This window comes from Oreochromis niloticus, linkage group LG7 (assembly GCF_001858045.2).
Source record: "Oreochromis niloticus isolate F11D_XX linkage group LG7, O_niloticus_UMD_NMBU, whole genome shotgun sequence".
In the NCBI taxonomy this organism is placed as follows: Eukaryota; Metazoa; Chordata; class Actinopteri; order Cichliformes; family Cichlidae; genus Oreochromis; species Oreochromis niloticus.
The window spans coordinates 56,362,063-56,377,573 of NC_031972.2; the positions used below are offsets into that span (position 1 = coordinate 56,362,063).

At 41.9% G+C, this 15,511-nt stretch overlaps 2 protein-coding genes across 2 annotated transcripts; one reads left to right on the forward strand and one right to left on the reverse strand.

The window, feature by feature from the left end:
* Nucleotides 1-303: 303 nt before the first annotated feature.
* rad52 (RAD52 homolog, DNA repair protein) lies at nt 304-5,491 on the reverse strand. The gene is made up of 11 exons (XM_003440545.5): nt 5,201-5,491; nt 3,029-3,130; nt 2,812-2,905; nt 2,668-2,735; nt 2,472-2,590; nt 2,305-2,380; nt 1,983-2,215; nt 1,722-1,882; nt 1,233-1,286; nt 918-1,154; nt 304-840 (listed from the first exon to the last, which is right to left on the reverse strand). The coding sequence occupies exons 1-11, from the start codon at nt 5,246-5,248 to the stop codon at nt 779-781; spliced, it is 1,254 nt and encodes a 417-aa protein (XP_003440593.2). The 5' UTR covers nt 5,249-5,491; the 3' UTR covers nt 304-778.
* A 1,663-nt stretch (nt 5,492-7,154) lies between these two features.
* Nucleotides 7,155-15,224, forward strand: prr5a (proline rich 5a (renal)). The gene is made up of 11 exons (XM_005470904.4): nt 7,155-7,412; nt 8,570-8,700; nt 11,007-11,132; nt 11,217-11,297; nt 11,762-11,810; nt 11,930-11,987; nt 12,080-12,171; nt 12,257-12,397; nt 12,847-12,982; nt 13,077-13,349; nt 13,436-15,224. The coding sequence occupies exons 2-11, from the start codon at nt 8,570-8,572 to the stop codon at nt 13,729-13,731; spliced, it is 1,383 nt and encodes a 460-aa protein (XP_005470961.1). The 5' UTR covers nt 7,155-7,412; the 3' UTR covers nt 13,732-15,224.
* The last annotated feature ends 287 nt before the right edge of the window (nt 15,225-15,511 follow it).

The window sequence follows — 15,511 nt, forward strand, 5'->3', positions numbered from 1 at the left end:
CACATTTGCATGCTGATGAGGGTTGTTACGGATTTCAATGTTTTTGATATTGGATTATTTGTTTTGTTTTTTTATTATTTGCCTTTTTATGAGTGTTGATCTGCTCAATTGCTATTCATTAATATCACAGGCACAACTTCAGTATGAGACTATCAGCGTATGAGTTCTGCATGCCGGCTTTACTGGTGTTTAATCTTACAAATGGCAGCCAGTGCACCACTGTACAGCACAAGCTCCCCACAAGAAGTTAACATCCATACGCTACTCTGCTATATCAGTAATTATCACAGATCTCTACAGTACTGTTTGAGCCTACTGACACGCAGTTATACTCTTATTTCTGATCCCTCCTTACTGACTTCCTGTGATCCAGTGTCTGTTTTGTGTATGTTTTTCACATTGTACAAAACTTAAAAAAAAAAATAAAAGATAAATCAGGTAAAAGGCACGTTTATGTGTGTTTTTCAAAAATTTGATCATGGTTAGTTTTTGTTACGTAGAGGTTTGATTTTTGTTTTTAAACAAAGTCATAATTTTTCAATATGAACAAATGGCTACATTCTAAAGATAATTAAGAAGTTATGTATCAAAAGTCATTTCATTGTGTCATCTGAAATTAAATTTCACTTTTTCAAATAAATCTGGCAGGATTCCTAGTTTGGTTATGTTTTTATTTTTTAACAAAATAAGAAAACATGTATCCAGATGTATATAAAGCAGCAATTCTTTACAATTTAAAATGTACAAAGTGAAGTAAAAGCAAAATAGTCGCTGGATGTCAGGTGTCCAGCCTGCGTTTTTTCATGAACTGTCCTTGTCTGTATGGACTCGAGGCTTCACCTGAAAATTGGAGTAGTAGTAGTGAGTTTCAGACAGAATTTAACACTGAAGCTCATTCACTGACTGATCTGACTCACCTGGTCTGCCCTGATACTGGTTCTGCTGCTGAGGTCTGTACTGAGCCTGCTCCTGTCCTCTGCTGTTTGGCCGGGCCTCTGGTGGCCTGTCCGCGGTCCTCTGAGGGGTTTTACTACGCGTCTGCATCTGATGATTCCCAGGCGTGCTGGGCCGGGTTCCTCTGGGCGAAGGGGCAGCCGCAGGGACATCCAGATCCTCAATCCCATAAAGAGTGAAATCCCAGAGCTCAGGGTCATCTGCACAGCAAGACCAACTGGAAATGAGATGCAGGCCTCCTCATCACACAGTCCAAGTATGTGGAGCCTTTACAGCACCTGCTAAATACACATCTCTGCTGCTGGTGGACTTCCTGAGTTCAGCTTCAGCACCTGTGAAGATAGGAACCCCTTTATTACAGAAAGAGGAAAACTAAAGAGGATGTTTCAAACTGTGGAAGCCAAATGAGACTGCAAGATGTGCTAAACTATTTTTGTGAGATTATTTTGACAACTTTTTCTTCCATCTCAGAGTAGAAATCTACCCCAAACCTCAGTGTTGCTGTATTACTTTTAATCTCTCCCCTGTAATAAAGTATAAAAACTGATTAGCGCATTTTACCAGTTTGTAATCACTCTATACCAAGGTTATTAGAGTTAAATAACTACAACTAAAAACTGAAACTAACTAAAACTACAAACTAGACTTAAAAAGGAAATTAAAATCGTAATCGTAAATCGTGCCTCTGACATATGCCCTCCATACAATAATCACAACATAACAATAAAAACTAAACCGATACAAGAAAATCAAAATCTTCTCTCTACCTTCACTGGATCCTTGTCCTATAGTGACCTCTGCCTCCTCAGATTTGGCTCGGTCTTGCTTCTGCTGCAGCTTCTTGGCCTCCATCTCTCTCCTGAACTTCTGCTGAAGCTGCTGCTGTCTGAGTTTTCTCAGCTGTTTAGAGTCTGTGTGTGTTTCTGACCTGATAACAACATCCACAAAGTCGACAGCAGAGCTTAGAAGAGGACAGGAATTAGGAGATTCGAGAAGATGAGGAAAACCAGAGCAGAAACTTTTCCTACCTGGAGCTGATATTCTCACTCTTTGTGCCAGGTGCAGGGTCGGGAGCATTGGGAGTGTGAACTTCTGAATGACTCTGATTCTGGTTGATGATTCTGGGCTCCAGCGGCGTCCTGACAGGAACTGGTGCTGATATAAGACTGTCCTCTCGAAGCAGACTGCCAAACCGGGCCTTCTCCACCGACGGCTCACCTTCAGTACGCTTAGTCCGGGCTGGATCTAGAGGAGGTGGTGGCTTTGTGTAGAGGAGAAGTGACAAGAATCAGCTTCCAAAAACTGATTAGACTGAAAACTAAAAATTTTATTTTAAATGTTGGTCCTGACCTGCTTGGGGATCTTGTTAATGGCTAGGAGGTATTCTTTATCCAAGATGCAGTTACCAAGAGCATTACCAAAACATCTAAACATAGGAAAAAAACAAACAAACTTTTTAATGATTATAATAAAATAAAATTTCCTGTATGTTTTTAAATATAAGTAAATTCCCATACTTCAGAGCTCTCTTCATGCCATCAGTGACTGCTTCCTTCCTCGCCTTTTCCAGTGACAGAGCTTTCGACTTTAGTCCTTCGCTGACTCCATAGCCAACATCCTCATGAAACGATCCATCCTGGAGGAAAAGCAACATGAGCTCATATGGATGGAAGAGAGGGGGGCAGAAAAATAAAAGAGGCTCATTTACCCAACCTTGAGCTGCACTTTAACAAATGCGCTGACACCGACGTAAAACTTCCCGTTGATGAGGTCTACGAAATCTGCCAATAAAGACTCTTGTGTTAGTCTGAGCACGAGAAGGTAAACCTGGATCCTAAGCTGTGAAACGAGTCATACCAACATTCTGCTGGGAAATGGAGTGAGACCATCCATTGTATCCAAACATCTCATTGGCCAAGCTGATGACACGATGGCCTTCAATGTAGCATACCTGTTGAAATCAGAGTAGCTATTTGAAGTTGAAAAATGAAATTATGACATGTTATTATGAAGAAACATCCACAGTCTGAGGTGCAGGCAGCTTTTGTAGCTGCAGAGGAAAATAAAGACTTGCCTTCTGTCCTCCTCCGGCCATTCTGGTGCTGATGTACTCTGGTCCCAGCTTCTGTCGCAGAGCATCTTGCACCGCCTGGTACTCCTCAGCTGTGTAGGTAAGCTGTCATCACACCCCAGTGTCAGCAAGGCACACAGCGGAAATACCATTAATAATGAAAACAAGCTTACATTGTTGTCATATTTGTATGATCTGAGTGAAACTGGCTGGCAGTTATTATCCTCTGGAGGTGCAGGAAGCTAGGTTTACACTAATAACATAAAGAGCGATTCACTACTGATGCTTTGTCTACTTCTACTTCATTTCAGACATTAAAAAGCCACCCAGAGTACAAGCTGTTCTCGGCAGCCTTTGGGCTTCCAGGAAGGTCAGCAAATCCTATCAAACTTAATATGGATGTGCAGGTTACAGGTGAAATCTAAGGTTATTAATATTAAAATAAAACTGAACTAAAGGTGGAAGTTAAAATGACTTTATTTACATTAAAGAAAATATAATAAAATAGAAAGACTTCTGCAAAAACAGACATGCCAGCAAGATCAACAAACTAATCCATAAGACTCGATCAATCATTGCCCAGAATCTGGAGGCATGTGAGTCAGTGAGAGACCGGAGGTCTCTGAACAAACCTCTCCATCATCGGCAACCCATCGAACACGCTCCACTCCACTGCACAGACACAGGAGAGCTTCTCCTCCCTCAGACTTATTAAGATTCCTCACACACTTCTGTATTATAACTTCCTGCTCCTTTTTCCTTTGTTTTCATCTTTAAATGTATTCTTTAATTTCAATCACTGTTGTAAATATTTTAAAAATTGCACTTCCTCAATTTATAAGGCAGGGGAGTCAAAAACTAGGCCCGGGGGCCAGAACAGGCCGGGGAAACACTCCTTTTCAGGGCATAAATTTTGGAATTATTACGGTATTTTCATTAGTTTGAAAATTTTTTCCCACTGATTAAAATCTCCCCTACGGCCATTCATACCACATCGGAGTAATTAAGTAATAGAAAAGCATTTAAATGATAGTAAAAAAATAGTTTTCTATCTACTAGAGAAACCAGGCATTTTCTGTGAATTAACAAAACTTTGTTTTATCGTCATGATGCATGCTCAATCATCCAGGTAAGTAAATCCCCAAAAGTTGATTCTGTTCATCTGGACGTAGACTGAAGAAGTCACTTGGATGAGTGACGAAACATTTCTCCCAATGAAAACGCTACGTCCAGATGAACAGAATCAACTTTTGGGGGTTTCTGTTTTATCACTACAGGAGAGTCTAGGCAGTGAGCTACCGGACCATTTTATGTAATTTTGCACATTTATTTCTTACAATTTTAGAGTCGGGCTGAAAGCATCTTCTTTATGATGCAGAAAAACTGAGACACACTGTTGAAATTGCATTTCTTCTTCCTATATTAAGATCGCCCAGTAATTAAATGTGTAGTTAAAGTCCTTTACAATAATAGAGAGGAGTGTTTCACTCCTCCAGACCTCTTTATATCAAAGTGCGCCCATGGAGAGGAGTGGCAGGAGTGATTTTTAACAGAAGAATAGCAGCAAGAATGAAAGGTAAGGTTTAGAAGATGGTCGTGAGAACTGCTACGATATTTAGTTTGGAGAAGGTGAACTGACAAAAAGACAGGAGGTGTGACTGGGGGTGACAGAGGTGAAGATGCTCAGATTTTCATTGGGCGTGACCAAGAATAGACAGGATTAGAAATGAGTACATCAGAGCGACATCTCAGGTTAGAAACGGTTTGACGTGTGTAGAGGACGGATGGTGGATATATTGGACCAAGGATGCTGAAGATGGAGTTGCCAGACAAAAGAGGAAAGACCATAGCGGGGGGTTAAGGGTATATAGGACCGGAAGAACAATAAAAACTAAACTTTCAAAAGAAATTACAAACTTTGTAGAAAATACAAAACTATGATACTCTACTACATAAATAAACTCGGTCCCCTCTAGTGTCCATTCACAGACATTCAGACTGACACACATTGTGCTCCAACCCGTTTCAATCAAAACTTTATCAGCAGTGGGACTGGAAACAAAAACAGATGTGCTTTATCATACTAATTTAACTCAACACACCTGTGTCCCATTTAGAATAATTAGCTTTTTTCCCTCAGTAAACCGTTAAAGAAGTCTCATTTAGCCCACATACCTGTCCGAAGCACCTGGACGCAGAGCTGCTCGTCTCCTCACTGGACATGACTGCCGAGATGTTCCTCAGTCACTGAAAAAGAGGCTAAGATGGCTTCACTTATCGATAAAACTACACGAGAAGAGCCTGAGACCCGATAGAAGTCAGTGGATACAAACTAGCCGGTTACAGTTCCTCTAAAGTGCCTTCTGTGTTGAATGAGCAGCAGAAAATATGAATATTATTTCAAAGAGGCAGCCATCTTTCTGAACTTCCCGCTCGGACTACCGGAGGAGGAGCTTATGGTGCCTTCACGGCTATTGGAAAATAAACTACTAATTGAAATCTAGGGGTTACTGGGTTTACACGCAAATTTTAATTATTAACTTATATATTTTAAAGGCAGAATCAGCTATTTAATTTTTATTTTATTTATGATAGCTTAAAAAATATGCATCCACCTGAAACATAAACGATGCGCCATGAAAGTTGTATTTCCTCTCACAGGGCCCGATATAGAAAATGACGAGGTCGCCTTAAATGCATATTTCATTGTAAGGTGTAATAGTATCTAATATTACTTTTGTTTGTGTATGCCCCATCTAATGACTGAAACTGCTGTGCAGAGGACACAAAGACAGGTGATGCTACCTGTAGGATGTGGCTAGAGGCACATTCTTTGACATCACATCCTCAGGTCGAGGTCTCTTCAGACACTGCTTTTGAGTTCCTTAATTAATCTTTGCAATCATTATATTCTTTATTCCATAATAAATCAGTGTTTAATTTTGAATAATAAATAGAGGATTACCCAGCCACAACACGTGGTTATTAGAGGGGAGACTTTTCACTGCTTTTGATATTATCTTTTACGCTGGCCCTTGTCTGGTTTGTGTGCTTTGTGAACTGTTTATCTATAATGATTCCAAGCTTTAAAATAAATAATCAAATGGCTACAATAGCACTGTAGGCAAAACAGCTTTAAAACAAAATAAAACCTGCATATAACAGCATGCAAACCGCATGCAAGCGGTTAAACAGGTTTGGATTCTGCACAGGGAACATTTTCCGTTCTCCAAACTTCTATTTCAGCAAACTCTGATCCACAGACACTAAAGTGACCTCAGAGGAGATCTGCAAAAGAATGTAAGAAGCTATGAAAGATTTGATTAATGCAATTAAATTTTTAACAGAAGCTAAAGTTTTTGCGTTTGTTGTTTAGTCTTCCTTGTGCAGTGAATTAAATATCTGCAAGATAAATATTTGCATGCAAGAAGGATCTCTACCTGTTTTCCCTGTTTTAGCTGGAATAGCAGGCTGATCAGGCTGGTCTGTGTTTGCACTAAATCTCGTGGGATTGTATGGGAGAATACAATCTCCCTTTTATTAACAATCTGAGCTAAACGCACCGTGTTATAACGCACCTCTTTGATCCAACAAGAGCCATTTTTCTGTCACATGTATAGGAGTGCCAGGATTTTTGCAAAGCAGACAGAAAACTAAATTTATTCCTTACAGTTTCTCACAAGACTGCCCCCACACCCCCACCCTTATTTTTAAACATCTCATCCACGGAAAAGGGGGATTATCCGGAGAACACACGCATCTGCACTCACAGATGGTAAGGCTACCCTTGTGTGAAACTGTGTGGATTTGGGTCAGAGCTGGAAACTGTGTGTTTACTATCTTCTGTTTATGGCCATATTGCAAAGCGAGGCCTTTCTCACCACTGACTGCACACCTGTGCACTGCAGTGTTAGCACACTGTTTGCGTATTAGTGTCTCCCCCGGTTTGTGTGTTAATTCTTAAAGTCTGCGTCTTAATAATAATAAAATTAGCCCTCCGGAATTAAACTCTGCCATTATTCTTATTTCCCATTGGAGTTATCCCCTCTCGCTTACATACAGCTATAACCACGGACGCGCGTCCACGTGCTGCTCGTGGCCGCGTCCACGCGTCCAGGTTTCGCGTTTGCATCTCGTCAAAACAAAGCGGGGGCGAGCCGGAGCGAGCAAGCGGCAGTTCTTGCTTCTGGCTTCTTACTGAATGAGTCCCCGCAGGTCGGACCTTTCCACCGCCCGCCCGCCCGCACCCCGATGCCCGTGAGGGTGCGCAGACAGGCGGCTAACAGAACAGGAGGCAGCCGCTGATGAACCCGGACAGTAAACAGTTCCCCTCAGCACTACATGACCGTTTCATCTCAGCAGGAGCTATACGACAAGATCAGGAACGGTGAGTGCGGGCTACAGTGGGCGGGCAGAGGCGCATGACATACGGCAACTTTGTGGCCATTATGATACAGTTTTTATCCAAAGGTGGACCAAACGCAGCATCTGCGTGTGCTTGTTACACGGTGGCTTTGTTTACCGGGGCACTTTGCTTCATTGTGTTCTGCGCACAGGTTTTTAAAAACATAAAACATCCACGTACGCACGACTGGCGGTGCATTCCTCCCAGTAGGATAAACGTGGACTGTTGATTGCGTGTCTGGCCGATTGAATGGCCGTATGATGTCGAATGGCTCAGCTCGGAATCACGGGGAGAGATCCATAGAGCAGAAAAGAAATGCACGTTCTTACGGATAATTTTTATTTATTTTTTAAGAGGCATCGATCTGATTGTAATCGCCCCTAAAAGACAAGCCAAGGAGGAGGAGGGGTGAACAAAAGCAGAAATGCCCAGACTGGCGTGGCATGGCATTCCGGGTAGACAGTGAGCAGCCAGCGCTGCTGACTCAGATGTGATCTTACTCTAATTAAACTGCAGGCCCGGTTCTTCTGAAAACACACGAGGCACCCCCCTCTCTTTGTGCTTTACATGTTGAGGCTAGTGTTGGCTCTTTTGTCTGTAGAGTGACAACCCAGACTGCTGTTCTCCCCTCTGACCAGGGGATGGTGCTTTACTTTGTACAGTACGTTTCTATGGGGAGACACCCAAACTGAGAGCAACTGTAACGCTTTTACAGGAATAACTGGCGCAGACTGATGCGTGTACACACATGCACTTCTCTTTTCTCTTTCCTCTGATGCAATGCGTGTGTAAACCCTGCAGGTCAGCCCAGCTTTGATTGCAAAACACTCCTCTCTGGTTTTGAACTGACAGTCAGGTAGAGAATAAAGAAAGAGAAAGCACTCATTGTGAGGAAGTCTCAGATGTGGGGTTTGATTTTTATCCTGTGCCCCTTTGACCGTGAATTTCGCTTTACTGTGTTGTGTCTCTTATACCGCTTTAATGTTCCCTGCTTGATTCGCTCTCTCAAAGTAAAGGGCGGAGGAGGCTCATGACTGCACTTGAGACATTTTTCATCGATGCCTCACACAGCTCCTTGATCCAATTTTAATCCCTCCTGCTAGCCTTTGTTGACATTTCCACTTTTACGCAAACTTCAGATGCTTGATGGACTGCGGCGGAGGCACGCCTCCCGGCCCTCCCCTCGACCCCTGTCGCTCAACTTCAGCACCTTCTCGCCCCCTCCTCCGAGCCCGGATTTGGACAGCAGCAATGAGCATCCAATCAGGAGGTGAGTCTCAGTTCCTGGGCTTAGCATTTCACAGCGTGCAGCCTCCTGGAAAATGCATGAAATATTTATAAGCATTTACAAAAAGAAAAAAGAAATCACACCATGTCTGTCCCAGAAGATTTCATTAACCAGCTGAAACACATGCTGGTCTAATGGTAATGATGTCCTGGTGGGTTGTTTGATTGACTCATTTCCTCATGTATGGACACCTCATTCGTTTGTGCGCTCTGCTTTCCATGTTTTCTGTGTTCATGTGTGTGGGTGTGAAAGTGGGGGGCTCTGTTGTTTACTGCTCTGTTGTCAGCAGAGAGTTTCAGGACTGTGTGGGTTTGAACTCATCATTTCTTCTTTTTTACCAGGTCTTCCTAAAAATATGCAAACAGTGTTTTCTCTCTCTCTCTCTCTCTCTCTCTCTCTCTCTCTCTCTCTCTCTCTCTTTTTACACTTTTAGGATATTTTAGATTGATGAATGTGTTAAAACATGCACTTAAATTTTAGGTATACTCGAATTACATTAGGATTTTCCGGAATTGTGCCTCTTAAAGGGGCAGTTCACCCAGAGCTGGTACTTGTGACAGCATTACAAGATGGAAACATCAGTGTTTCCCTTCACTGAGCTGTAATCTTAATGTGCAGCACACGTGCTTCCTTTGCTGGCAGGTGTAGTTCCTACATGAAACTGCTCACACTGAGGTTTGTGGATTTGTTTTTTTGGAGGGTGGTAACAGATGATTTCTAACTTAGAGACGCTAAAACCTTCAGTTGTGGTGAGAAGTTTACAAACACTCATCATGGACATGAATGTCACAGTAATTTTAGAATTTTAATTTCTTTGAACTTTTCTAGGTTGGAATGATTGTACAGCATACATCTTTAAGGACTTTTGGATTTTCTCTAAGGCAAAAAGTATACATACACACTCAAATACATGTATACTCCCCCACTAATATTTGATTAAATGTCTCTTAACAAGTTGCACCTTGACCAGATGCTTTTGGTAGCGGTCAACAACCTTCTGGCATAACAATGGCTGGATATTAGATCACTCTTATTAGCAGAATTTGTATAGTTCATTTAAACTGGTTGATTACCACTACCACTGCCAGTACCACTGGCAGCAAACCAACCCCGGAGCATGATGCTATCACCACCATGCTTGACAGCTATTTCTGTGTTTAGGTTTAAAAACTTAAGCTTTACTCCTCCAAACATGTTGTGATTAATTATAACAACTAACAGGAAGTTAACAGGCCTTGGCTTTTTTAAAGTTAAAAAACACTGTAGAAACTTTAGCACCACTTATTAAAAATTTAAGGGAATATATGTAGATTTCTGACCCTGATTAGAAAAAAATCCAAAATAAATTCAAACTTGTGCATGCATTCCTTGTTTTTTGATAAGATGCAATCACCCCCCCCCCCCCCCCCCCCCCCCTTCATATCTTCATATCTTTATATGTTCATATCTCTGCAGTAAGCTAATCAAATCCTCTCTGTAGCTGCATATTTAGCTTCAGTGTTTAAAAATATGATATCAATCTTCTCATCTGACCCCACAGCAAAAAAAAAAGAAAAAAGAAGAAGATAAGAAATCTAATATTGGTCAAGTTCCTGTCTCACATGTTGTGCTACTTTTTACTCTTTTTATCCTGCAGCACTCGCCACCAGCTGTGGGAGAGCAGGAAAATCCTCTTTATTGTTCTGTATTGTGTCCGTCCTTCCTATCGCTGTTTCTGCTGTTGTTTAAAAGCTGGACGACTTCCTCCTCCACCTCATCTGCGTACAGTAACATGCACAAAGCCCTGGCTGCCTACCATGCAGTTCCTTCTGGTATCTGTGCTCTGCATAAATATTTGTTTGCATCAATAGCTGTATTGTACCGACAGAGAGCCTGGGAGGGAGGAAGAGTTTGCACGCCCCCCCCCCCTCCATCCGAGTGTGTGCGTGCTATTGTTTTTTGCTGTTCTGAGACGGGCAGTGCAGCGACACTGTGGCCCACCTCTCGGCTGGGCTCCACCCATCCTGCTCTTAATGTGCTGCTTCCATCTCACCATGCATCATTCTGTCCTTTATCTCTCCTCCTCTATCATTGGTTGCTCTTTGTATTGTCATTGTGCTTGTTATGTTTTGGTTTTTTTCCTGTGCATACTCTCTCCTTTTATGTTCTCCTCCCTTCCTCCTACTGCTGCCTCCTCGTGTTTCCTCTCTGTGTGTCTCTGTATGTGTCGGCTCATCGGCTGACCTTCTTTCTCTCCCGTCCTGTACTTAGAATACTCTGTCTCTCTCCCTTTACATTTGCCTCATGAGGACTCTGCACCGGCTGAAGTTGATGAGCTCTCCCAGCCTCAGTGAGCTGGGGAAGAGTGAGAAAAGTTCGCCGGAGGACCGAGGGGAGAAGCAGAAGAGGGCAGGAGCCAACGCCACCTGGAACAGGTACACCAGATATGACAAAGGTAGTGTTTTAATGTGTGTGGAGATTCTTAATTTACACCAGCTCATGTGTGTTTTATGTTGCAGCATCCATAATGCTGTGATAGCAGTCTTCCAAAAGAAGGGCTTGGCGGATAATGAACTTTACGTCCTTAATGAGGGTGTCCGGTGAGTGTAAACAGCCACACTCACCCACTCACTGACTCACTCACTCGCACACAAACACTGCGCTCAGAAAACTTCCTTATTTTAGACCATTGATGTCATTTTGTGCTATAATCGTTGTAATTACCGTGTGTGCTGTATGTGTTGACTGAATGTTTTCTCGTGAACGGGTTTGTTTGTGTGTGTAGTGTGCAGCATGTAGGCTCAGGGAGTCATGTGGTCATGCCAGATATCTCATTATCTTTCTGAACCAGACCCATCGCTTGTATCCGCTTCCATTATAGCTAGGTAAACATATTTCTAGAAAAGTCACGAGGACGTTGACACATTATTCTATAACTACACAGACGGATCTGAACACAACATGGCTGCCAAGCACTGTTTTTACAAAGTTATAAACACATAATTAGCCCAACACTACTTATTATCTTTCTAACTGTATTTATTCATTTGTCCCTTTTCCTCAGACATCTTTTAAAGACTGAGCTGGGGTCCTTCTTCACAGAATACCTTCAGGTAATGCACCTTAAATAAAACAGGACATTTATTTCAGATGTATTAAATTCAGAGCTCTTTGAGACAGGAATTGGAGAACAGTTTTACAGTGATTCATAATTACTGGCTTCTTTTCACAGAATCAGCTGCTAACGAAAGGCATGGTCATCCTGCGGGACAAAATAAGATTCTATGAAGGTATGCAGTCTTGAAATGAATTAATAAATAGAAAGTAGCGTATCTCACTGGAAATCAGATTATTTGAGCATGTTCCTTTGGGATCCATGCAGGTCAGAAGTTACTTGACTCTCTGGCAGAGACCTGGGACTTCTTCTTCTGTGATGTTCTCTCAATGCTGCAGGCCATCTTCCACCCAGTTCAGGTAGGCGAGCATCTCAAGAGTCTGATCTCCGTCTTAACCCTTTATTGAATCGATGCTCAGTCTGTCTGCTGTTTTTTGGGTGCAGGGTAAGGAGCCTTCTGTCCGACAGCTCGCCCTGCTGCACTTCAGGAACACCATAGTGCTCAGCGTAAAGCTGGAGGACGCCCTGTCTCGCCCGCGGGCCCGTGTGCCTCCCTCTGTTACACAAATGCTGCTCATCCTACAGGTAGGCCTGCAGGCATCAAGCCAAGCTCATGGCTTTCTTATCTGCTGCTCAGCACCGAGTCTGAGTTTGTCTCCAAACACCTGCTGTTGTGCATTTTTGGCCCAGCTTGTTTCTAACATTAATGATAAGGTTTAATTGTATTGCATTATTCTGAAGGTGTTCATGAAGATAAAAAAGTACTACACTGCTGTTGTTTCTGAGTAAATTACTTTTAGCTTGGCGTATCTTCATAAAATTTACTGATTATTAGTTGATCTGCTGGTTATTTATTGTGACATACTGTGTTAATGCGTTAGTTTTTAGTCATGCAATCCAAACATTATTCAAACAAATATATATTTTTATTGTCATACAGTTTTTTTCCTCTTCTAAACTTAAGCACCAGCAGCCCACAGGGGTGATCTGTGAGTATGATGGTGCTTAATATAAAATTTAATGTGTGTGTTTAGGGGGTCCATGAGCCACGTGGTGTGACTGAGGAATATCTGAGGTTGGAGTCACTGATTCAGAAGGTAGTCTCGCCCTACTTGGGCACCCATGGGCTTTACTCTGGAGATGATGCTGAAGCTCACTGCAGTGTTCTGGGTGAGGCAGAAGCGGGATAAAAATAACAGTTTTCAGGGTTGAAGGGTTGGTGAAGCTTAATAACGTCTTCCCATCTTTCCCTCTTGTGTTTCAGAGAAGCCTTGGGGCTGGTCCAAGTCAGCGGATCAACCGTCTAAAACCCCCGTGGTACGATCAAAGAGCTACAATGTTCCTTTGCTGCTGACCCCAGTGGCTGAGTATGACCCAGATGCCAACTCGGCTGGCAGTGGAGGAATTCGGCGTCACTCGGCCTGCGAGATTATATCGTGCCTGGAGGAGCAAGGACTGGCCTATGCTGACCTGGCCCCAGGATCAGAACTGTCTGGCTCCTCCTCCAACAGACTGTGTGTGGGCTCTCAGTTCAACGGTACGACTCTAGTCCTCAATGTGTTGATTATTATGAAGCATCATTATATGCTAAACCTTAATAATCCAGTATTATCTCCTTCATAGGTATAGTACAAGCTGGAGCCAGTGCCATGGACTTGCCTCGGCTGTCTCCCTCCATCCTCCCGCTTCATTCCTCAGGAGCTCTCCATGGCACCGAGGCCACAACAACAATGACTGATCTCAGTAAGGGAGCATCCTCTACGCCGCCCAGTGAATCATCCAGCCCTGAAACCATAATTGGACAAGTGCTAGAGTCTGCAGACTCAGGCCCAGACGGGATATTTATTGATTTCCCATCTCACTCCTCAGAGGCGATGGGGCTCAGCCTCAGCCACGAGAGCAGGCAGAGCACTGTGTAACTGTGGTTGCCTTTAGGGATGCACCCCCCTCATTCTGGAGGCAAGAAATCGTACATTTCGAATGGGTACCATCTTACTGTTTAGCTTTGGGTTTTTTGCTGAAGTATGATAAGTTTCCCTGACTAGTTCCTTCCAAGTGCTTTCACTGAAGAATGAAATTTTCATTCTTAAAAACAAGAAAAACACGATTGTTAAATAAGTGGTACTGTTATTAAAGGACTCGAGGATGCATCTGATGGTACTTCACATTTTCACTGTTATCAACAAAAAATCTCTTAAAAAGATTACAATGAGCAATGAATTGATGATTATGAACAAGTGCTCCATTGTTTTTTGAACATATCAGTAAGCCACACACTTGGACTGCAACATTCCTTATTTCTTTTGTTTGCATTTCTACTTTTATGCACTACGGAAGCGTTGGCTTATATTGTATCTAAAGTGAAACCACAGAGCAGTCTCATCATTTCATAGCTACCATTGATTCACATCTTTTAGACTGTTATTTTGAAATATTACCTTAAAATCTGCATAAAAAGTTTAGTTAAATAATAAATTAATGTTTTAAAAAGTTTTTCCCCCCGACGTTATACATTTACCACCATGTTTGCTGTTGCAGAAAAGTGTTGCTCCTATAACGTCTCTGCTGTAAATTGGTTCTAAAGACTTGGGTCTAGGAATAAATGAGCTTAGGTGAGAGTCACACCCAGACTGATACACTGTTTATTTTCTCCATGGGTTTTTTTCAACAATAAGAAAAATAATAAAACTGTGGAGTGTTATCAGGCTTATCCGTTTCCCCACAGAGGTGCTCTTGAGTAAGAGTAAAATTTGAAATGATAAGGATTTTCTTACCTCTGCGGAGGAGAAAGCTGCCACGGTTACCTAGAGAAACCTTTCATACACAATCCATTTCGTGGATTTGCTTTGTAAATGTGTAATGTCGAACAGTTTTATATTTTCTGCCGGGTAGTAATGAGCTCCTCTGCTCTCATGCGTCAGCAGCGCTCGTAGAGTCTTTTCAGCGCAAACATCAGTGTGACGGCATTTTGGCGAACAGGACAATGTTTATTGTTTACATTTGACAAAGATATGAAGATTTTGACTGAATGTTGTCTCACACACTGTATTTTGCACCACCACTACCTTGTAAATAAAACTGCATTGTTTTTTTTCTTTTTTTTTTTTCTTTTTTCAGAAGCTGTAAAGTGAGCATTTACCTTGAAAAGAACTTAAATTTTAATAAGGGCTTTTTAACTGAATCTTTTTCAATGATGTTTTACCTCAAGCGTTTTGTACTTTACTTTTTTGACAATCTATGATGTCTCTGGAGTTGTACTTTGTATTAATTTGTAATACTAGCCCAGTAAAAGAGAAATAAATGCATTTGAGGAATATATATATATATATCTATAAAAAAACACAGTGCACCTTCTTCTGTTTTAAAAAAGCATTTTATTAGAAATAAATGTCTGCCCTGCCTTTGTACAGCACATATGTTGGTTTTTATGAGGGGGGGGTCTGCAGCCGAAGCTGGATTATTATTTATTTATTTATTTTTGTTTAGCAAAAAACAAACAAACAAAAAAGACTAGGAAGAACACATTATTTCCATTTTATATTTATATGTGTGAAATGCTGAAGTCAGTCAGCTTTCGTTTTATTGTTAACTCCCCTCGGGTTAATCTTAGAACTATTAAATCCTTTCAGCTACACCATGTGATCTTTATCAGCACAGCAGATGGTGTTTGCTGAGTTGCTGGAGGGAAGAAATCAAGTA